Consider the following 25012-nt stretch of genomic DNA (forward strand, 5'->3'; position numbering starts at 1 on the left):
TGATTTCATTCTTATCTAATGACCATGCAAAGCACACCACCTCGGGGCCAAGGGACTCCAAATACTCTATTCACTTTTTCTTGAGGCTATTTTTTTCCCCTTGAGATTGTTTGGGCTTCAGTTTGCTCATTAATAAAATAAATGACCTGGCTTAAATGAGCCTTTTCTTTTCCAGGTTTCTGTTAGCTAGAGTTCCCTTTCTTTCAACAGAAACTGGAAGAGGGATTATGGGCAGAAGCCAGGTTTTACCCACTAACTCCCTCCCCAATCTCCATCCTGATCCCAACATAGCAGTGGCTTCTTAGAAGCTTCTGGGGAGCCCAGCTGTAAGCCCAGCTGTAGGCGCCATCAGCTCTGACCTCTTCCAGTTATGACGAAACTCCTTTTTAACTTCAGAGCACTAAGATCATAAACGAACATTTCCTTTGAGGCTGCAGGCTGGCCCAGTGCACTGTGGATCTTGTCTTACAAACAGTAAAATGTTCCTGTTTTCTTGTGGATCTAAACATACCAAATACATCTGATGTCACCACATCATTTGCTTGCTTAAACATCCACCTACGAATTAGTTTGGATCTCTCCCCAGACTGGTGTCAAACTACGTATACAGTCAGAGGCAGTGCATTTCAGATAACTCAATCTAATTATGATTTTGCTCCTTACAGTAACTTGTCAACTATGCAATGTACTTACAGTTAAGGAAACTTTGGTATGTGTAAGTCAGTTCAAGGCATAAAAGGTATTCTAAAATTTCTGAATGGATGGATGGATAGATATTTGAATGAATGGATGGACAGATATATGAATAAATGAATGAATGAATGAAAGAATGAATGTGAATAGAAATGAAATGGAAGATTATCATAAATCTTGGATGGGTTGTTTTTTAAAAGACAAACTATTACCTTAGCTCAAACTAGTGTTGACTACATGTTAAGTTGCTAGATATTACACCTTCAAAAACAAGTTGTTTCTATCTTGCTCTATAAGAAAAGTTGTAGATATAGAATAAAAAATCTCTTCTCTTTTTGTCTAATGTCACCCTCCTTGTGAGATTTCAAATTCTGCATGTCATGGAAGCTAAATTTAACAGCAGAAATTAATGATGAACATTGAGCTTCTATAGCTGTCAGGCTCTCTTACATTTAATATAGCTCAAATAAGACATGTCACAATGAATTCCAAGTCTGACTTCTAACAGAGTGAAGAGTCTGTAGGCCTCTGAGGAACACTTCCCACAGGAAGCTCTCACTTTGTTCTCATTATTTGAAAAAGAGCTGCATTGGGCGTGAAGGCAGCCATGTGGATTTTAATGAACAAGCAACCCCATTTTAGAAGGAATGATGAATGTCACCCGACAGCATTAATGGAGCCCTACCAACACAGTCCTTTTAAAAACCATTTTCTGCGTTAATAATATGATATAGGTAGGAAAGGTGTCGATGTCTCTCCAAGGAACTTTTGCACAAAAGCTGGTCCTTCTCACATTATCTGTGTGAGGCTGGTGTGTTCATACTTTTCTTGCCTATCTCACTTTATGGTAGGTATTATTAGATTTAAATTAAAAACAGCATCCAACACTTTGTGTGAATAACTGTTAACTGCTGTTGTTTATCCCACCTATAATTAAAATTCATGTAACCTACTGTCTTAGTCAGGGTTTGTATTCCTGCACAAAGCATCATGACCAAAAAGCAGAGGAAAGGATTTATTCAGCTTACACGTTCATATTGCTGTGCATCGCCAAGGGGAGTCAGGACAGGAACTCACACAGGTCAGGAACTTGGAGGCAGGGGCTGATACAGAGGGCATGGAGGGGTACTGCTTACTGGCTTGCATCCCCTGGCTTGCTCAGCTTGCTTTCTTACAGAACTCAGGACTACCAGCCCACAATGAGACTCCTACCCTTGACCACTAATTGAGAAAATGTCTTATAGCTGGATCTCATGGATGCATTTCCTCAAGGGAGGCTCCTTTCTATGTGATAACTCCAGCTTGTGTCAAGTTGACACACAAAACCTTACCAATAAATTCTTTATGAGCTTCTAAGTCCCTACATGAAGTCTGACAATGAAATAAGCAAAAAAATGGGCTAAATTAATTTTCTCAGAACCACAAAACTAATGAAAACACAGTACATATTTGGAGACAAACCATAAGGCTCACCTAGGAAACCAGCACATGGTGTATTTGTACAGTTAGAACAATGGAGCTAAATGATTCCATTCACATTTAGCTCCGAGACATAGCAGGGACCAAGGAGAGAGCAAAAATAGCATGCACACAGACGCTAAATGTCACTACTACAGTGCAACAACAGGTTGGCTCTCCAGACAAACGTGACTGACTCCCGAGTTAGCGCTTTCCCAAGCACGCTGACCCGAGCCTCACTGTACAGTGTGACAGCTGCATACGTCAGTGATCCACACAGCAGGAGCAATTGCTGAAATTGAACATTTAAAAATAAATTCTAATAAAGACTGTCGGTACAGTATGGCTGCATCAAACACACTGCAGGAGTCCGAAGACTAGTACTCTCATTTAATGGAGACCTGGAGGCATTTATTTGAACCTTTAAATTCTCTGGGTTGTAATCCTCTGTTGCCTTGATCTGCTAGGAGACACTGAAGGTGAACTGAACAAGGAGGGGTTCAACTGATGTTTAAAACACAAAAGCAGGGGAAGCAGGGTCAGTTGGGGGGCGGGTGTCAGGAGAGAAGCACAGAGAGCAAAATGAATGGATGGAAACAAGCAGCCTGGAGGGGGAACTCTCTAGAAAGTACCAGAGACCTGGGAGATGGGAGGTGAGAGACTCTCAAAACTCACTAGGAGTGACCGTAGTCAAACTGCCCAACATTAGGGAAGTTTACCTCCAATAGTTGGACAAGGCCTCAAGAAGAGGGACTAGATTACTAACACACAGTTAAAATTTCTGACCTAGAATGTTCCTATCTAAATGAACTGCAGGGTCAAAATGGAAAAGAGACTGAAGGAAATACGATCCAATGACTCTCATGGTTGGGGGGGAGGGTACGAAGGTCTGACACTATTACTGATGCTATGGTGTGCTTACAAACAGGAGCCTGGCATGGCTGTCCACTGAGAGGTCCTCACAGCAGCTGACTGAGACAGAAGCAGATACTTACACCCAACCATGGAACTGAAGTGGGATCAGGAGAAGGATTAAAGAAGCTGAAGGGCAGAGTGACTGCATTGGCAGAGCAGCAGCCTCAACTAACCCAGACCCCAGGGAGCTCCCAGAGACTGAGTGACCAACCAGGAGCATACATGGCGCTAGTCAGAGGCCCCTGGCACAGAAATAGCAGAGGTCTGCCTGGTCTAGCCTCAGTGGGAAAGGATGCACTTAATCCTCTAGAGACTTGAGGCTCCAGGGAAAGGGTTGACCTGGTGGCAGGGCGTCCTCTCGGAGGCAAGGAGGAAGAGGAATGGGATGAGAACTGTGGGAGGGAGGACCGAGTGGAATGCTATCTCAATATCATCATAACCTTGCCTGACCCTAAACCCCATTGCTTCCATCTGTTTCCTGACATCTTTCTCCCCTTCAAGAACTGAGATACTTCACAATTTTGTTCTTCAATGAGTTGTGCCGCAGAACTTTCTAGAATTTGCTTCCTTGAGAGTTCTTTAATTCTTTAGATTTCTACATGTAATTGTAGAACTACATTTTTCAGTAGTGAACAACTCTGGTTAAATGATAATATCTCTTGCTACCATAGCAGTACATTTCAGGGCATTAAAATGAACTTAATCTCATATAACCAGCTCATTTTTTTTGCACACAACAGAATGTTCTAGAAATTGAACATTCCCATGTCACCAGGAACTGGGAAAATGCACCAAATCACATCTCATCACCACAGAGTCAAATGGCCATGCCCTTTCTAGTCGTCAGAATAGCCTCTCCAATATACCTTACATAGTGTCCACTCTAGTGTCCCAAGGGCATCCCCAGAGCCCTCTTTGAGGCTCTGTTCTTCCTTCCCCCACTATCCATGTTCGTCTCCTATCGATTCCTAACAGTCTCTGAGCTTGCTCGCAGTTGAGAGCATTCATCTCTGCATCTGCAGGAATGAGAAGAACACTGAGTGCACCACAATAGCCAATATGCTTTTGGATATTGCAGTGTGGTTCAGAGAACTCTGACAGAGCTGAAGCTATAAAATACCATGTGACTAAGTAAGTACCTGTGGGCTGCCTGGGACATCTTTCTAGCTCTCAGAAACACACTTCCATATTGAAGTATCTCTGAGCTCAACAGAAGTTCATCTAATAGAAGGACTTGAAAGGAGATCACAAGATTGGGCGGGGGGAGGGGAGAGGGCATAGGGGTGGAGGGAAGAGGGCAAAGGCAAAGAGCAAAGACACATCAGGCTGGCAGTGCAGAACACAGAACATCAAAAGGAAGAATAAAATGGGTTTCTGCCTCTTCCACGGGCCCCTTCCTAATCACCAAAGCTTGTTATAAGCTACCAGATGCTGAACTCTGTAGGAGAATATTTAATCTTTGGTACAAGGAAGCCAATATCAAGTCTCTCTTTAACCTCAACACAGCATCACAGAAGCCTGCTTGTCTGCGTGCCCAGTGCCTTCTCCCTGACCACGCCTCACCATAATGGTGAAAACAAGTGAACTATTTTCTACATATGTGTACGCTGCATTGTGGAATGCTGTGCTTGTTACCAATTACATGACTGTCATGTTACTATGATGACTGAGGTGAGGCATAACAAACATGGATTGGCTAAACAAAGAAAATCAGGTGCATAGAGTACCAGGCAAGGGTGAGCTTGCTCCCACTGAGTTTATCCTCATGGGACATTTTAGCCTTTCTGGGTACCTACTCAGTTCTCACAGGGCACTGGTGGGGACCATCTGTGTGCATAGAGACATTTTTCAATTTCTGAATTTTGTCACTTTCCTATGCCTATGCAACTCACTTAAAAATACAAGGTTTAATCCTGACCCTTTTAATAGCTGCTATGACAAACTGTTTCAGATAATTAAGTAATGCACATTAACAGTCAATCAATCAAACTCATAGTCATGTTAGATTGTACTCTGGATTTCACAAAAATTTATATCCTGGGTTGTACAAATAATAGGTAGCTGGATACAGACAATGTTTGCTCGTTCAAATATGCTATAAATAGATGGTCTTCAAAAGCATCAGGAATCCACAGATTATGGCATTCAAAATCATCTCATTATTAAAAGATCTTTTGACTATAAGACAGAGTTATTCTTGACAATACCCCTGGTCCATGTTAAAGAAGATAACCTCCATGTGGAGTTGCTTCAATTGTGGAAAACTAGCCACTAAGGAAAAGAAGCCCCAACATTATTTGCAGCAGAATATTGTGCAAATAGGACAAATAGATGCAGGATAGGCAACTGCTAAGCTCTGCCAAGACAGAGTAAAATAGTCCTTCGTAATTCCTGCTTCTTTAAAGTCTGTCAGATGTTCTGGATCAGAAGACTGAGGATAGAGAATCCAATGTTATAAGGAATATTGGGTACTGTCCAGGCAGTAAGCTATCTTTTTAATTTCTATGATTTTTGGAAGCTGTGACCCTGTGCTTCCTGCATACTCAAATAATATTTTATTGCTTCTCAAATCTCTGATGAGGTTGAAGACTCACAATTAAACTTAAGTTGTGGAGGATTCAAGATTTTCTAGGCCTAAAAAATAATGAATGATTTAAATACAAAATCCTAACCCACGAAGATAGGATAGATGATAAAAAACTTTAAACTGCCAAATATAATGGACTGGACATTATAAATGTACATCATATTTAATAATTTTCATAATTGTTATAATTGTATTCAATTTGTATCTGAGAGAAAGGGAGCCTTTTATTGGACTAAAAAGGGGAATTGTTGAGGTTTAATCTGTTTCTATGTGTTGTAATGACAACACATAACTAAGTGCAATGATAACTAAGTGCAGGGCCCCCAAGACCTAGTTACCCCATAGCTGATAGTCTGCATGTAGATCCAAGTGACACTATATGACCTTGCCCAGAAGTTATTTCTGATTGGTAAATAAAGATGTCTGCAGCCTATAGCTGGGCAGAGTTGAGATAGACAGTGCTTGGCATTAAGGAGTAAAGTACTGGGACTGGAGAGATGGCTCAGCGGTTATAAGCACTAACTGCTCTTCCAAAGCTCCTGAGTTCAAATCCCAGAAACCACATGGTGGCTCACAACCATCTTTAATGAGAAAGGACAGCCTCTTTTGGGGTATCTGAAGACAGCTACAGTGTACTTAGATATGATAAATAAATAAATCTTTTTTTTTAAAGGGGCTGGAGTGATGGCTCAAGGGCACCGACTGCTTTTCCAAAGGTCCCGAGTTCAAATCTTCAAATCCCAGCAACCACATGGTGACTCACAACCATTTGTAATGAGATCTGACACCCTCTTCTGGTGTGTCTGAGACAGCTACAGAGTGCATACATATAATAAATCTTAAAAAAAAAAAAGGAGTATGGCGCCATGGGTCAGATGAGTCATGAAACAATAGCCAAATGGGTTGGCCATTTGGCATTACGAGCAGCCCAGATGGAACACAGCAAATTATATAATGGGAGTATTTGTTGGGAAATAGACTCAATAGTCTAGAAGGTAGATATCTGCCCAGCACTACAGCTGTTTAAGGCATATTATAAAGATAAAGGGTGTGTGTGTGTGCGTCTTTTACCCAGGAACTAAATGGTCAAAGGTGGGGTAGAAACCCCAGATTGGGATTAAATAGTTCTACAACAATTACGAGTGATCTTTATATGTGGATAAAGTAGGAGTTAGTAATCACAGGTATACTCTCAAGGGAAGAGTAGCCAACTAGGACAATGGGTGTGCCAAAGTTCTCTGTGAAGAAGCTTCAGGGTTTTGAGGCCCTATCTCTTCAACAGGGTCATCATGTAAGCCAGGCTTTCATGCTCTCAGTAAAGGCTGAATCTTGCCATCTTTCTTGTTTGTAAACCAGAACCCAGGGATACATAGGAAATCTTTTCTTCTCACAAAAACAAAAGAGTGATAGCTTAGTTTTTCTTAGTTTAACTTTTTGTCTTCCTTTTAAAAAATATATCATTTCATTGGCAACTTATATAACCCACACTTAGTTTAAAATTATTAGCTTAATTATAGCCCATAAGACATATTTTAAAGCTTTTACTGGATGTTAGATTGTGTCATGTCCACACTCAAGGATCATTTTTTTCTCAAGGATTTCTATCATAAGGAAGAAATAAAAGGGTGAACACTTGTAAACATGTCTGTATTCTTAGTTTGATATCATGATGGTACCAGGACCTTGTGTGTGCTAAGTGTACACTTTACTACAAAGTTACACATACCTCAGGCCCCTCAGAATTTTGATTTTTGTTTTTTAAGGAAGACTATTTTTCTTCCAAACTATACAGACTGATTAACAGTCAGTATAGAAAAAAATTGATACTTTTTGCAGGATGGTAAAAACAGAAGCAGAAACTACCACTAATTATGAATCCAAAACAAAAGTATACTTTATTTAATTGGCAGTACTTTTCAGTGTTGCCAAAAATTACCACGGAAATCTTTCACATTTGTTGCTTTTACTAACCTGCTTGGTCTAAAATAAATGAGACTAATAAGCTTCAGTCCATTTTTATAATTCTCTTTCAGAAAAAAAAGGAAAGAGAAGATAAAATTGGCATCAAAATATCTATAAAACCCATGCTCCCAGATAGATTAGACTAAATCAGAAAAATCATTCCTAAAGATTTATTCTCAACTTCATAACAACACAATTATGATTCTCCTTAATCCATCAGACCCCAAATCTCTCACTGTATTAAAAAGAAAATATAACACTTCCTCAGAAACAGAGCTCTCTTTAGTGGTCCCAAAAATAGAGGTTCTGCCTTTGTTTACAGTAAATGTTAAGTTCAACTCAAGTGCTTGGCCCTCAGATAGACCCCTGAGAACAGTACTGAGAAGGAAGCACTTGGTTCCCACTGTTGACAGTGATGGCACTGTCAGGAAAGTTTTGTAAAGGCAAAGGAAGTTTAGAGGAAGAACACCCAGACTCCGGGATTAGTCTTACTCTCTTTCCATTTGATTTTTACTGGAAGATTTTATTTCTATGAGGTTTGGTTTTCCATTCTATGAGAATGGAAATAATAAGATCTACAATGATGAAATAAAAACATTGAGCATCAACACCTGGGAGGGGTCAGGAGTGTTTTATATGCTCAGAGAATCATGTTCTGAATTATGAATCAATGCAACAAAGTTCACTGAGCCTGACTAATATTTCCTATACTCTAAGAGAATGGCACGGTTGGCCCCATGTTCAAGACACAGAGTCCGAGCTCTTGTGGAGCTTCTCACCTTCTAATGAAGAGGTGTGGGAAGGGGTCTGTAGAAAGGCACTGAGAGAAAGCTTCTCTGGTCCCTTGCGCCTGAGTGATGTGTGAGAGTGAGCCACACAGGTTGTCTAGGGGAGAGCATTCAAAACATGCAGAATATCAAGGACAGAAACCTTGATGTAGGATTGTGCTTGGAATGTCTCAGACTTTCAGGAAGGGAGGTCCAGTGAGAGTGGAGTGAGGGAGAGAGTGGTAGCTATGGTAGGGGAATGGAGTCAAACTATTCCGAGTGCACTTTAGAAACAGCAGTGAGGAACAGTCTTGAGTCTAAGTGATATGGAAAGCTACTGAAAGGTTTCTGGGTTAAGAAAGAGATGGCATGGCCACATGCTTGAGGGTTCATGCATACATACATGCATGTGTGTAAGTAAGTGTAGATATACATATATACATATACACATATACATATATGTGTATACACACACACATATGCACATACATAGAGTATGTAAAGCCTGCTTTCACCTAACATTTCCACCTTTGCTCTCTAAGAAGGACATAATCAATCCCTCAACAATCACTGTTCTAGGGCTCATACTGCCTTAGTGTCCAATCCCTTATCTATTATAACACTAAGGTCCCTGAGAAACTCTGCCCTGGCCATCAGCTGTCCCTAAAAATGCTCCACATATCCCAGGGGAAATTTGTTGTCACCTCTCAGAAATGAACTGTCTATTCAGCCGTATGATCTGTTGGATAGACTTCTATCATAAACCATAAGCAGAGTGAAGTGTCTGAAGAACCAAATCTCTTAGTTTTTCTTTCCTCAGTCCCTATCAGAAGTGCCCACCACATAGTAGTCCTTGTTAAACATTTGATGCTTGCATACACAGGTGACCCAACACAGCCACAGAAGGTTTTCCTACCAAATTTTAAGGCAAAATATCAAAGAACATTCCTTTGGCCATTCATAAAAGATAACAGACACTCCACCTATTGGCCCATCAGGTGTTATGCCATTTGCCTATGAGGTGGGGTGAGTAGGGTCACCCAAGGATAGGAGCCACACCAAGGAGGAGAACTGAAATCCCATCCTGGAAACAAGGATGGCTTTGGGGCTGGGGTAGGGGAGCTGATTCCATACTGTGGATAGGCAAAGGTAATCCAGGCAGTGTTGGCTGTATCAAGATTTAAAGAGTAAGCCTTACTCCATGTAACTGGTCACAAGGAGGGTCTCAGGCAATTGGAAGACTATCAGGACACTGCAGCAGGGACCTAAATATGAGTGAGGAGAGGAAAAGCAGAGGAAGCAGACAACTACAGGGCACACAGATCCACGTTTGTGGAGATCGGGTGCAAGCTGAGGGGCATCACAATGAGCACTGTTCAGATAGAAAAGTGGGGAGAGCAGATTTCTCTAGCTGGTGGGGGAAGAAGCTGAGACCATTGAAGTGAAAGTGAGGTAAGTAATTTCATTTGGGAGCATGCCGTAGTTGAGGTAGCTCTGGAACATCCAGGAAGAAGTTCTCTAAAAGGAATTAGCAATACAATTCTGGAGCTCGCCAGAGACAAAGGCTTTCTGGAACCGCCTAGTGAAATACAATGGTTGCTACAAAAACAGCGTTTTAAATAGTACTGCACAATGGTACAGAAGATTCAGAAGCCTAGAGATGGAGCTTCAGGGGAACTCACAAGGAAAGGAACTGGACCTCTGTGGATCCCAGGTGACTGAGCAGCGATGTATCTCAGCCCAGTTTTAAAGGCCTTGGAAAACAAACCGAAGCAGAGAAGGGCAGAGTACTATAGCTGGATTCATCTTTAAATTATAACTCAAACATGTGAGACATCACAAATGTTCAAATAGCACTGATCCCAGCCCAGCGGCATAGAGAAGAGGTTCAAAAACACTGTCTGCCACTGGGCTACTAGGCATCCAGGAGAAAGGATTATAACAAAATCTGAGGAAATAAAAATACAGAGAGAGCTCCCACTCTAAGATTGCTTTCTTTCAAAGCCTTTACTGATGGCTTTCTCACCAAAGAAATGGGAGTCACGGTTGGGGAAAGGAGTACAAAGGAGTCTCTCTGAAACGTAAGGTTCCTGAAAGGACAAATCTGGGTAAATGGGTAGAGGTAGTCAATGTGGGCCATCTGTGAGAGTAAGGCAGACATAGGCTGACAGGGATGGACTCAAACTCCAAGCCCAGCCACATTCCTACAGTGGCTGGCCTACACTCTGAACTTACTTAGAGGCCCTCCAAGAAAGTGAGACTAAGTCTGTGCAATGCTAGGCACACGTCCAGCTGCTAAGGACCCAAGTTCTTCTTTATTGCCTTTCCAGTTTTAAGGGCAGAAAACAGAATAGGTCAAAGATGAAAAGAAGAAAAGTATGTATGTAAGGAACTGTCCAAGAGTTAACTTTTTAAAAATATTATACTTTCTAAAATGAAGAGAGATTGAAGGAAGGACAGCAAGAAAGCACTATCTCTGTACAGTCCTGCCTGTATTCCTACTTCCCAACCTCAACCCCAGTTGGATGCAAGCACCTGCTGGAGGTCCCAGAAGTTGCCAGAAGGCAAGGAGTTACTTGGGAGCAGTACCAGCAGGCAGCCTGTTTTGCAAAATTGCCTTTGTTCTTATTAAAACAATAAGAAAGAAAGAAAGAAAGAAAGAAAGAAAGAAAGAAAGAAAGAAAGAAAGAAAGAAAGAAAGAAAGAAAGAAAGAAAGAGAAAGAAAGAAGGAAGGAAGGAAGGAAGGAAGGAAGGAAGGAAGGAAGGAAGGAAGGAAGGAAGGAAGGAAGGAAAGAAAGAAAGAAAGAAAGAAAGAAAGAAAGAAAGAAAGAAAGAAAGAAAGAAAGAAAAAGAAAGAAGAGAGAGAGAGAGAGAGAGAGAGAGAGAGAGAGAGAGAGAGAGAGAGAGAGAGAGAGAGAGGAGGGATGGAGGAAGGGAAAAGGGAGGGAGGGAGAAGATGTTTTAAAGGTCTGCCAATGCGCCTGTAACCCTACAGGTAGGTAAGGAAGTGCAAAGGCACAAAGCCAGACCTGAAACGCTGGTGGGCAGGTAGATCCAGGCAGGAACAAAAGCAAGGCTCAGAAATCCAAGACTGCATTTCTCACCTCCTGTTTTAATCCCTTTGTGAGCTTTGTGCCCTGAGTCTATAAATGGCAGGAGTTCCCAGGCAGCCCCAAAAGTATGGGTGGCTAACCAGAAGGGCTATCAGGAATGGGAAACCTCCTGCCTGTCCCTTTCCAGCAGGAAGAAAGGCAAGGCTCACATACACAGGGCAGTGAGTCCAGAGAAGCAGTCCCAAGCAGCGTCACATTCCCAGGACCATAAGAGAGACGTGAGGATGAGGACAGATGCTGTTCCAGATAGGATTTGGAGCTTATATAAATGTTCCATGAGAAGAGTCTTTAATATCGATTCTAATTGCAGCTGTGAATGTTGTAGTCCCAATACTCTCTGAGGCAGGAGGATGACCATGAGTTTAAGGCCAGCTTTGCCTCCAGGGCGAGTTCCAAACAAGCCTAGATTATAGAATGGAGAAGCTAACAAACAGCCACTCCCTCCAAGTTTTTGAAAAAAAAAAACTAATTGTGAGTAGATTTTATTCTGCTTTGTTCAAATGACAGTATTCGTGGGAAGCCCTCCAATTCTAGTGTGAAACAACCCAATTTCTCACTGCGAAAAGAAGGGGGAGGGGGAGACATGTGAGGGCCTTACATCTGCAGCAAGCTTTAACAGGGATTCAGTCCACTACAGGTTTGAAGCACCATTTATTTTCCTCTATCAGAAATTCCAGCTGAGAAGAAAAGACTCTGGTGAGGGAGAGAGAGGGGGGAGAGGGAGGCCTAATGTTTTGAAAATGAATGTGCAAAAATAATCCAGAATAAATCAGACTCCATTGCCTATGTGTCAACAGTACAATAACAACCAAAGGGAAGTTGGATGGAGTTCCCTCCAAATGCGATTTGCTCCAGAGAAGACTTCGATTTGATTTGTGGCTTGGCGCTCTCCTGCCTCCCAGATGAGCATTTTGGATGCTGTGCAAGGCATCTCACAGAAGTCACCTGTGCTGCCTCCCCTTCTATTATCCTGTGTTCATGCTCTGCTGATCACTTCCCACTGTTTTCTAAACAAGCTATGCTAATTCATATTTAGGGCAGTTAGCATTCACAGCTCCCTTCACCAACAGAACTCCCAGAGCCAGCAAGGGAAGTGCGAAGCTAGCCCAGAGTTCTTATAAGGGCTGGTGCATCACTAAATCAAGCCAGGCAGGCACAAGGCCATTCCACCCAGATCAGTAAGCCTCACAGGATTCATAAAGGAAAAACTAAGGCCAGAGCAAGTGAGGGACAGACCACCCAAGACTGACTTCACCAATCATCTGAAATCAACGGGACAGAAAAGACATAAGAAGTAAGCAAGTTGTACTAATAGCTCCATCTGTTAGAAGACTGGACTTTGCAGGGAAAGACAAGTCTCAATTTGCTAGTCATAAGACCTCAAGAAAGTGACTCTTGGCCCTGCTGCCAGAAGCAAAACACAAATTGCTATGAGGGGGAAGTTAAAGGAGTGAATGTGTGAGGGGAAATATTATTAGAGGCCAGTGGGCTGGCTCAGTGGGTAAGGACCCTTGCTTTCAAGGCTCACAGCCTGAGCACAATCACCAGAACCCAAACCAACTCCTGTAAGTTGTCCTCTGACCTCCACACACATGTTGTGGCAAGTGGACGCATGTACACACAGACAATAAATATGTATGTAAGTAAACAGATAGCTAAAGAAATGTAGTGAAAAATAAGATACCTATTATCAACTTTATGGGCATGCACACATAACACAGAGATGCCTGACAGGCCGTACATGTCAGCTATTTTTATTACGGGATCAAAGGAGGGAGATTGTAGAAAATGTTCCATCAGATCAGTGATTTTGGCTTACTTTGGTGTCATTGCTGAATCCTAGCTATGATCACCCTGTATCTAGGAGGCACCCATAATTGTTTGATAGTTTGTCAGAAATGTGCTTCTCAGAACAAGGATATGTGCTATCACCGAAGCTGTGAGTTCTGGAAAGAATTGTCTACTTGAAAATAGCGACTGTTACAGACCGACATCCTATTGTGCTTTTCACATGACCACAGTGAGTGGTGACTACAACTATCTCAAATCAACAACCAACACATGTTCACTGACTTCAAAGACAGTGAAGCTTTAACCAGGGGTGAGCACACAGCTGTTCAAAGGACGCCCTGATACATGGATTCCCTCAAAACTGAGCAAGCATCTGGCCAGGCCGTGAACTGCTTGCTACCTTCCTGTCTTCTTCCCCTTTTCAACATAAAGGGAAAGCCAGAGAAAACTAAAAACCACACAGTTCAGTGACATGGTGCACCGAGGCTCAGCGTTACTGTGAACTGATTCAAATTTGTGAGGAAACCCACGTTACCTTTGCAGAGTGCTCCATGGTGACCACCACTTTGGTTTTGGAACTGGACACTAAATCCATAGCTCCTCCCATTCCTTTCACCATTTTCCCCTGTAAAACAGAAACAGAAACTGAGTAGTCATGCACAGTTCACTTCTAATCCCGAGAGGAAGTGTACCGTTAACTTGCCAGCACAAGCCACCCCTGGAAAAACCATCACTACTCTATACTGAAGCTTTGTAACCTAGACTTCTGTTATTCTGTTAGCCGATGGTTAAAAGATAATTGTTTTTTCAAAATATTTATTATTATACTAATATTGTGTGTGTGCATATGTCTGACACAAAGGTACGCATGACATGTGAGGAAGTTATAGGACAACCCTGTAGAGCTGGGTTTCTCCTCCCACCTTTCCACTGGTTCTTAGAATCAAACTCAGCTCATAAGGCTTATGCAATAGGCCCTTAACCTGCTAAGCCATCTCGCCAGCTCCCAGGATGATTATTATTATTATATCATTTTTACTAAGCATTACTAATACATTTTTGTTTACAACTTATTAGTAATAAGACAAGTGAATAAGAAACTAATATAAGAACCTTTGTTGAATTCGTGCAAAATAAAAAAAAAGATCAGATTGAAACTTTGACAGCCATGACCTTCGTCTCTTTCTTTCCAACATGTAGCTGTTTTTACCAATTCATCCATTGAAGACACTTTCTAAGGCACTTTTGGTTTCCTACAGAGTCACATGAGTAGGCTGAGGCGCTAAAGGAATCCTCTAGCGGTGACTCATAAGGAAGGTGGTTCTGTCTGTCTATCTTTCTGGCTCTTAGTTTTCAACTTGCACTTGGAAAATAGGAAGAACAAAATGGAAAACGCGCCCAGTCAAGCAATCACAGAGACAAGGAGCTGCGTTCAGAAGTGTTCTGCCCTCCCTGCTCTGTCCCTACTCACCCGCCAACTCCTTCATTATTCATTTATCAACTACCTTCAATGCACTGTGCATAGGCAAAGATTCCAACCTCCTGCTTTCTCCTGGATACAGAGTTTTGGAAAACACAGGTGTTTCCAAAGATGATGAAATACAACCTCCCAAGGCACAGTAAAAAGATATGACTTCTAACATAGAAACTTCCTTAACATTTGATTCATTCATTCATTCATTCATTCATTGTTTTTAAGCTCAATCTTCTGGCATCTTTTGTCATTAAATATTTTCCAATCATCTCGGAGATCTGAGGGGATTAAGAAGGGTATGTGTGGATCTAAAACAAGACATTAAATCCATGACCTCAGAGACAGCTCAGAGGTAAACACAGTACAATGCAGGCATGAATTAGATGAACTATGTGTAGGAAGGACAAAGGAGCTGGATGCTTTGTAGCGCCACCAAGGAGATGGGCGGCAGCTGGCAACGGTAGAGTGGAGAGGTGTGTGGAACATACAGGAACAGTTGGATTCAGACAGGGATTGAAAGAATGCAAAATATCCATTTAAATGTGCAATTTCAACTTCTCCGTCAACGCTATGAGCCTTAGTCAGCTGGAACCCTAACATGCTGGTCATCAGGTCATCAGATCTTTGTAGAAAACACCAATATCTTTATGGCTCCATAAGTACGGGAAAGCCATGGACAGAAACGAAACCAGAAATCAAGTCAATGTGCTATCAATCCTTTGAATTAGAAAAAAATTCTTGGTCGGAATACACCACAGGCAAACTTTGAGATATAATGGCTGCGCAGGTTTGAAACTTATTACAGCCTCCTACAGGAGCTTGCTCTGCTATGCGATGTACACATCTGAAATCACTTCAGTTAGTTAAATACTTACAGAGAACCTCCTGGGAACAGAACTCGAAACAATTGCAGAAAAGCTACTGTTTGCTTCTATTTAAAAGGTTCCTCTCTTTATACACTCACTGCACATGAAGTCTTCATAGCTCAGTTAAGTGATTTGATGTCCTCTAGCCCCCAAGGCACAGGCTAGAGATTTCACAGCACCATCTTAACATCTAAATGCCTGCTTTCAAAGGTGAAAAAGGCCCAAGACTGGACAACTGTTAAACTCTGTGTGACATTGCCAAATATCAAACCTCTCTGAATCTGAAGTATTTATAAACCCCAAATAAGACTATATATCTCTGCCATGAAGCCATGGTAGGTAAACTCAACACAAGAAAATATGTGAAAGTGTGTGATAAATCAAATTTACAAAATAAATCTTCAGTCAACTCAAATTGTTGCAAGCTAGATACAACACTAGAAACTAGAAATCTTCAAAAATAAGATCCTTTTCTTTGAAATGTTCATTGTCTAATTAAAGGACAGTAATGATGAGTCATATGTATATAGACAGATAGATCTCTTTATATACATAGGATATGACATATATGTTTAGATAGACATGCATGTCTATGTATATATATACATATATACAAACATATATTAATATTATAAATTATATATGTATGTATATATGTCTTATACAAAGCAAGCTTTTCTTCTCTGAAAGTGGCATAACCCACTTCTCCTATCACCAAAATGAAGATAAGATACGACCTTCACCTGTGTCCTTTCAGTGTGTAATTCAGTATGTAACTATTACTGGGGCTTTGAGCTTTGTCCTTCCTTCCTCCTGACTCCGTTTCCCCTACACCACAAATATCTGGATGAGGGAGGCAACCCAACCGGCCCAGGCGTGTTCCCATTGCACTAGGACAGCGAGGATGCATCTGGTAACTGTGCCTGGAGAAGAGATGGCAGGAAGGGTTGACAGCAATCTTACCAAGAGGGGATTTCAGTAAACTTACTCCCACTTGGAGAAAGCAATACTCAAAATTAGTAGAGTGGCGCTCCCAGATCAACACGCTTCTAGGAGTAACTATAAAATCTTCAGGTATTTGGTTCTCCTACTCATTTTTTTCTTTTTTTATTAGATATATTCTTTATTTACATTTCAAATGATCTCCCCTTTCCTGGTTCTCCCACCCCCAAATATCCCATAACCCATCTCCCCTACCCCTGTTCCCCAATCAACCCTCTCCCACTTCCCTGTCTTGGTATTCCCCTACACTGCTGCATCGAGCTGTTTCAGGACCAAGGGCCTCTCCTCCCTTTGATGTCCAACAAGGCCGTCCTCTGGTACATATGCGGCTGGAGCCATGGGTAACTCCATGAACACTCTCTGGTTGATGGTTTTGTCCCTGGGAGCTCTGGGAGTACTGGGGGGGGGGCTCATATTGTTGTTCCTCCTATGGCACTGCAAACCCCTTCAGATCCTTGGGCCCTTTCTCTACCTCCCCCACTGGGGACCCTGTGCTCAGTTCAATGGCTGGCTGAGAGTGTCATCCTTTGTATTTGTCATGCACTAGCAGGGCCTCCCAGGTGACAGCTATATCTGGCTCTAGTCAGCAAGCACTTATTGGCATCCACAATAGTGTCTGGGTTTTGTAACTGTATATGGGATGGATCCCTAGGTGGGGCAGTCTCTGGATGGTCTTTCCCTCAGTCTCTGCTCCACACTTTGTCTCTGTATCTCCTTCTGTGGATATTTTGTTCCCCTAAGAAGGTGCTCCACACATTGGAAAAGACAAATAGGATGTTTCCTTTCATCTGAACTCCCAAACATTCCTGAAGTAGAATCAATTACTGAAAGAAGACGAGTGGCTCTATCTAGACTGGCAAGAACAAGAAGAAAAACAAGTGCTATCGAAGGCAAACTCATCCTTATCCCTCAACTCGGTTTATCAGCATTGTGTGAAACCCAATCACTTCATTTCCCAGCTCTACCGCAGTTAAGAGTAGCAATGGGCCTGGATTCCAGACAATGGAAAAGGGGGAGGTAAGATTTGTGACTTGTAGTGCTAGATCACAAGTTTTGAATGAATCCTTCGTATTCTTCCACCTTCTACTCTACGGGCATGAAAAGGCAACGTGATGGGAGAAGGATGAGCTCCTGACACCCCACTGCTCAACATCAATGGGAAATAAATGCTTAGGGTCCCAGATTGCTTAAGCTGGAAGACTTATTTGACACAGCAGCTAGTGTAACCAATTCACTGATGTGGTATTGACTCAACATATTAATGGACAGCAGAGAACTCCGTGTCGAATGAGAGCTAATCACATAATGGAGCAAGTGGAAGAGAGTTAGCAAGGCTCTTCAGAGGCAAGAGGGGGTTGACTCCTCCAGACACTCTGCTGGGAGCCATAATTCACTGCTCTATCCAAACGTCCAGCACATCATCCGACACTTGTAAAGCTACGCTATTGCTTCTCGTGAATGACAGAGAGAGTGAATAGAACAGATCTGTTAAGGGAACAGCTTCCCTTAACAGATCTGTTCTTAACAGCTTCCCATTTCCATACTCATCGTCCTCCACAAAACTCAATACCCTAGACAACAAAAAGCTAAATAAATAAGAAGACTAAGGAACTAAAAATAGACCTTTAAATAATAAATCATGAGAGAAAGATGACACTTGTAGAACAAATAGCCCTGGGATGAAGACGAGGGTTTGGGCACGGTGAGCACTGGGCAGGGTGACTGACACCATGTGTAGCCTCTCCATAACTCTCATCAGCACACATATTTCCTGAATGGCGTAACTGTAGCTCTGTACTGTATGCCCCAGGCATAATGGGGAGATGATTGTTGGATGTCCAGCTCATAACCATCTCATCATTTTTCATTTAAGGGCTGACCCTAACCTCAAGCATGCAAAAGAATGCAATAAAATGAGCTAGAAATGTGGTATTCTCCAATACAACAGAATCACACAACACTTGTACAGTGATAATGCTCCAACTATGATCCTTAGTCCACGACTCTCCACTCAGGGTCTGTTATCCAAGTACCAAGACAAAAATCAGAAATACAAGGCCTTTAGTGTTTTCAATAAAATTCTAGAGTGCAGAATTTAATTTAAAAAATCTGCATTTTCGATGTATTTCATCTGCTTTGTCTCTATTTCCTAATGCTAGAAGTTTTTAAAAAGTAAAACATTAACGGTTAACATTGAGCCTGTCAATGTCGCAAACTACAAATGTTAAATTATAAGCAAAACTAGATAGTAAAGTCAAGCTCTACACACGATCTTATAATTTTTGATGATTTTACAAGGAGTTTGAATATTTTAGGAGGTACTGCAAAATATGCTTTAAATAAAGTACAAAACATGTTGAAAAATTATTCATGACACCATCTTTTTCATTAGGCCATAAATAGCAACAGATCGTTTCTGGATGGTTACTGTGCAGTATTCTGGTATGAAGCGAGAAACCGTTTAGTTGTATATAGAAACAATTTCGTGGCATTTTTTTTAAGTGGCGGCATGTGCCACCGTAGGAAACGTGAACCCACGTCAAGTGTAAGGAAAGGACGGCTGTGGGGCAAATTATTAATAAACCTGGCGCTCGCTGCTCAGTATTAAACACCAGAACATGAAGTACCCACCTCAATCCAAATATAAGCCTCTGTATTTCTGTCTTTCTCATTATTAAACAATGCTCAAGGGAATGAAGGCTCTCCTTAGCCTGCTCCCCCCTAAAGCAGCAGAGAGGCAATGTAAGATGGTTAAATGACAACATTTGTTGAAATACGAAGAAAACAGGCTATAACCATTTTTCTTCATGTTCAATGAAGATTTTCAATTTGCCTTAGTTTACAACAAAGTTACAGCAGAATACTTTCCTTTTTGCATTAAGCGTAGTTTTCAAAACCCCCAAAAGACGGCAACTTTCCTTTCATCGATTTAATTCCATTTCCCAGGACAAGTGAATTGATCATGTAAATGAACTAGTATGGGACTGGAAATATAATTATATTCTCTTTTGCTAGGCAGGTAAAATAGCTTATGCTTCGTAAATATCAGTTATCCATCATAGAGTGGCCTTTCCAAGAGCAAAATGCAATAAACTTGACATTTCGTTTTAATAAGCACTTTTATTCCTGTTCTTGCAAGGACCTGTTTCATTAGTTATAACCTGCCCTGGGCTCCTCTGGATTTAGTCCTCAGAGTTTAAACCTGGTTCCTTCCTAGCCCGTGTCTCTGCAGTGAGACCTGGACTCAATGAGCCTCCTAGCAGTTGTCTGAGGAGGCACCTTTGGAGCTGGTATCTCTAGGCATGACAGTCTGTTACACCAATTGCTTGGAATGATATATTCAAAAGTTTCCATGGCACAAGCCTTACCTGGTTCCTCCTGCCTGCCCCTGTGGGGGCTCTCTGCATCCTTTCTACAATCTTTGTTCCAAAGCATCTCAGTATGGTAGTCAAATAAGGGTTCTCTCCTTGGCCCGGATAAGAGATTAATATATAATAACTCTTATATAATAAACTCTTATATCCTCCTCAGGGCTCAGTTGTAAGTACATGTTATTTCAAAAACATCCAAAATATATTGAATTTATTGTTTATTTTTTCAAAGGAGGAAAGAATCATTTACAAGTTGACCAAGGAAAAAGAGCTTAAGAAACATGGTAATTCAGGCTCTGGCCATGAATTTAGCCTCTGCCTGACCTGTTAGGCTCTCTCCCCTCTTTGGGCATACAGAATCCCTTACTCTGAATACCCCAGAGTTCCTTGTTGCCCCTCTTTGATCCTGGGAAAGAAAGAAAGAGATCAACAGTGCAAATTCTAAGCCTTAACACTGTCACTATATTTGTCACAATATTTGTCACAAATATTCAAAGAGTAAACTTTTTCCCCAGACATATAAACTCCATTATAAGTTTATATTACATTATAAGTATATATTATAAGAAGTACAAACTCCAAGGAATAAACTCCATTATAATAGATAGAATTATAGAATAAGAACCACATATCAACTTTAAAATATTCTTGATAGTTACAGAGAATAATTTACCACCACGTGCATTTTCCAGTTTCAGGCCAAATTTCCGAAAACAAAAATTTAGTCCCTACAGAAAATATTTCTAACACTTTGTAACAGAAACTATAGAGGCAAAAACACACGTTTCTTCATGATACAGTCTATCTCGAAGTGAGCCCGAAGAGAACCAAATTCCTACTGTAAACAAAAGATGCTTTTAAAAACCACAGTCAGGATCTCCATTCATTTACGACGTAATCCATAACAAACCATTATGTAGGCTCGAACATGTCAGAAATGTATTAGGCTTGATTCCTAAAGAAATCAATTAACTTCAAACATAAAAAGTAAGCTTTGTTCCTGGCATTAACCACAATGAATCTCTCATTTCATAAAAGTGTAAATACCAGTCAGAGGTACATCTGCAGTGTTCTTAGGAAACATCACTCCTGATGAACAAAACCCCAATACATTTAACATTGATCATCACTGATTAGATCAAGGCTGTCAAGGAAACCAGGGTATGGGGAGTCAATATGCACTTGTTATATGAACTAGCTTTTCTTTTCCCAAGGAACAATGGATGTGTGACGAGTTCCTTGGGTTGTTGGCATTACTAAGGAAGCACATTTACAGAGGTTAACTTCTTTGTCACAAAATCACAGATAGGCTGTCTGATCTGTTCTCTGGACTCACAAAATGGGCAGTCAGAGAAAAAAACCTTATTCCGATCTCTGCCCAAAGCTGTAAAGTTTTGGTTTTTATTGAGTTTAATCATAACACAGCAGAGATTAAAATAAACATCACTCAAGCTACTTTATGTGCACCTTCTCTGCCTGGCGCCTTCAAAGGCTTCAGTGGGAGGAACTTGAACACAGGTTTCAGAATAGATAGATGTGGTGTTTCTGTTTAGAATGATGAAGTGCTGTGATAATACCAGTAAGTTCTGGAGCCATTAGTTAAACAGAAACAAAACTAGGTGCCAGCACCATATATAAAATTCTAAAGATTAGTATTTTTCCCACACTGGATCACAGAGAGGAATGGATTGCTAGAATAATATGAAACTGTTCACATTTGACCAACTACGACCTACAAACATATAAATCTTCGTGCTGGGTTCAAGTATACAGTCTAATGTTTGAGAGTGCAGAGGGTAAAAGACCTCGGTCTCTATCACAGAGCTATTTCAAAGGCTTACGTTACTTTAGAAAGTCCCTGGATAATCCCTACAAGACAAGAGTGAAAATACAAATAATCATTTATGTTGCACGTATGAGGATACAGCTCTCTCTTCCACACCCCATCAGCACGGAGTATTAAATCATGACTGTCTTTTGGAATATGAAATAGGCAATCTCAGAAATGTTCTTTCCTGGTTCCTCCAAGAGGCTGTGAGAACCTGAACCGAGGCAGAGGCACACGTTTTTCGCCGCCACCTCCCACCACCTGCACAGCTCCGAAGAGCACATTACAGAATTATTGTAATTACACTGCCATTTCTGACAGCTGGATGGGACATTTACAGTGAGAGGCATGGTGACTGAAGGAACATCACTGAAGAATACACAGAAGTTAGCAACGATGGCATTTTTTTTTTATCCACAGCAGAAAGGATTAAAAAAAATTAGGGTAGATGATGATTTAAGAGTTTTTTTTTTTCCTTAAGCCCACTAAGAGCAATTATGAAAAAGCATGAACTAAATGTTAGTTCTCTATGAAGCAAAGAAAGGCTTGGATGAGAGCGGACTGGATCATTTTGAGTCTACATTAATTGTGAGTTCATCTGAGGATGGTGAAGAACCAGCTGGGACCAGTTGGTTATGAACATCCATGGCAAACTGGTCTCAGACTACTGTTGGAGAGTCTTGGGTTTTGTTTTGGGTTTTTTTGGGGGGGGTGTTGTTGTTTTGGTTTGTACTTGTGTTGTTTATTCTTATCTCAGGTGCAAGGATTACTTTGTGAAGAGTACTTGTTATATGAGAGGCAGGTCTGACTCAGAGATGACTGAGATAGCCCCATTTCTGGTACCCAGGGAACCACAGGCCTAAGTACCAGTGTATCCAGACTCACAGTGTGTGATGCCTGAGCCTCCAGAGCTCCAGAGAAGAAGTACCATGCTTACGGTCATGGTCATAACCATGACCCTTCTTTTTTGGAAGTATTAAGAATATGGAAGTCCTGAGTTGATGTGGGAAGGGACAGGGGTCCTGACATCTTAGGAAATGGCCACTCTTGGAAATCAAATGTCCATGCTCTCATCTGTACAGTTTGGACCAAGAGTGGTGCTACAAACTAAAAATGGCTTTTCTTCAAGGCAGGCAGAAGGAAGTAGAAATACCAAGTTTCAAATACCAAGACTGGTTCAAAGATTGCTTTGGGAAATTCGAGGCATGGGCATTCTCCCTCAGTGACTAGGTTGAAAATGGGATGCTATTCTTATTCTTCAAAACTCTTCACATGAGGCTGTAGGGATTCCTCAGGTCTGTGAACTGAAAGGCCTAGAAGCATCGAAAACCTGGATGGCAGTGAACACAGCTAGCGCCCACATCTTAGTTTCTAAATGCCACTCTTTCAGTGTGAGAGATCGTCAGACCCCTTGAGGAAATAATGACTGTTCAGTGAGATAAGTATCATTTGTAGTACCAGAATATGGGGAAGCACTCAGTGGAAAATGAAGAAATAAAATGCGAGGGTACCAAAAGGATCCAAGTGCAAGCCAAACCGAAGGAGCTCCCAACGAGGACACACAGAGCTCATAAAGAGAACATAAGTACCATAGTATTTTATCACAAGCCATACTGCGCTCACCAGTTCAATACACTTCTGACTTTAAACGTCTTGTGTTAGTGTAGTCCCACAGGAAAGGGACTTAGCCCCATAAGAATGGCCTTCTCATTCCTCAAAAGACAATTATTGCAAATAGTAGCTCCCAGCATTTCTGATGCAGCACCTATGACATCAGCCATTCCCACGACCCCTCTCAGGTTTAGAAACTGGCTGGAGCAGGTCACCGAATCTTGGAAAGCATCTGACTTAATGCTGTTTGTCATCAAGGATACACCCAAAGACTGGCCAAGCGACAGGGATGCCCAGGGCAAGGCGTGGCACGTGGAGGGCAGAGCCTCTGTGCCACGTACACCTTCTTCATGGCTGTATATATCTCGGACTCAGACCTCACCATTAGGGCTTTTGTGAAAGTCTCACTATGTAGGTGCAATTGGTTACATCATTGGTATTGATACCCTAGTCATTGGTTATTGATACCCAGCCCTGGTCTCCCCTCCAGAGGGACAGTTCTATTTAAGCAATGTCCATCTAATCATGACTCCTTATCTGGAAACCCTGCACCATCTAACCAGCCTAACCTTGGGTATCATCTAACCAGCCTAACCTTGGGTACCATCTAACCAGCCTAACCTTGGGTATCATCTAACCAGCCTAACCTTGGGTACCATCTAACCAGCCTAACCTTGGGTACCATCTAACCAGCCTAACCTTGGGTATCATCTAATCAGCCTAACCTTGGGTATAGCTATAAGGGACTTGCCATTAATAGGTGACGTTCCTACCAGGAAATTCCAAACTATTTAGAGAGTCTGTATATGTTTTTCTTATGATTATACCTTCCCTTCAAAAGGTAGCACTTAATCTCCTTTCACCCTGGGAAAGGGATAAGTACACTGAACTGCTTTTAGAGAATAAAGCAGGAACCCTGGAAAACCAAGAAACAATGAAAACAGTGTGCCATAGGGAGCCATTTGCTTCTACCTATCCAGCACTGTGTCTTCTACCAGCTGAACTGACTTTTAACATGCCTCTAATTCCAACAGTGGGGAGGCAGGCAGAGGATGACTGCAAGCTTCAGGTCAGCCTCATTCACAAAATGAGGTCCAGACAAGGTAGGGCCACCAAACAAAACTAAGCCCAACCAAGTTGTACATATCAATGGAGTAATGAATGAACTATAATAAAAATATCAGACCAATTCTTACTGGGACCAGTCGACATTGCAGTGGGTCAGTATCTCTGAAGATAGGAAAAGTCATGAAAAGAGGAACAATAGAAACTGTTGGGCTGGTGAGATGGCTCAGCAGTTAAGAGCACTGATTGCTCTTCTGAAGGTCCTGAGTTCAAATCCCAGCAACCAAATGGTGGCTCACAACCATCCGTAATGAGATCTGACGCCCTCTTCTGGTGTGTCTAAAGACAGCTACGGTGTACTTACATATAATAATAAATAAATCTTTGGGCCAGAGAGAGCAAAGGCCCTGAGTTCAATTCCCAGCAACCACATGCTGACTCACAACTGTCTGTACAGCTACAGTATACTCTTATACATAAAATAAATAATCTTTTAAAAAAAGAAACT

The 25012-nt window shown here is 41.5% G+C and overlaps 1 protein-coding gene across 1 annotated transcript in view; it reads right to left on the reverse strand.

Annotated features, from left to right (window-relative positions):
* Oxct1 (3-oxoacid CoA-transferase 1) overlaps positions 1-25012 on the reverse strand; it is a 130124-nt gene that overhangs the window by 14867 nt on the left and 90245 nt on the right. Inside the window, exon 14 of the mRNA XM_052159503.1 lies at positions 13823-13912. Within this exon, the coding sequence (XP_052015463.1) occupies positions 13823-13912 (90 nt within the window). The remainder of the gene's footprint in view (positions 1-13822; positions 13913-25012) is intronic.

Source organism: Apodemus sylvaticus, chromosome 16 (genome assembly GCF_947179515.1).
Source record: "Apodemus sylvaticus chromosome 16, mApoSyl1.1, whole genome shotgun sequence".
NCBI lineage: Eukaryota > Metazoa > Chordata > Mammalia > Rodentia > Muridae > Apodemus > Apodemus sylvaticus.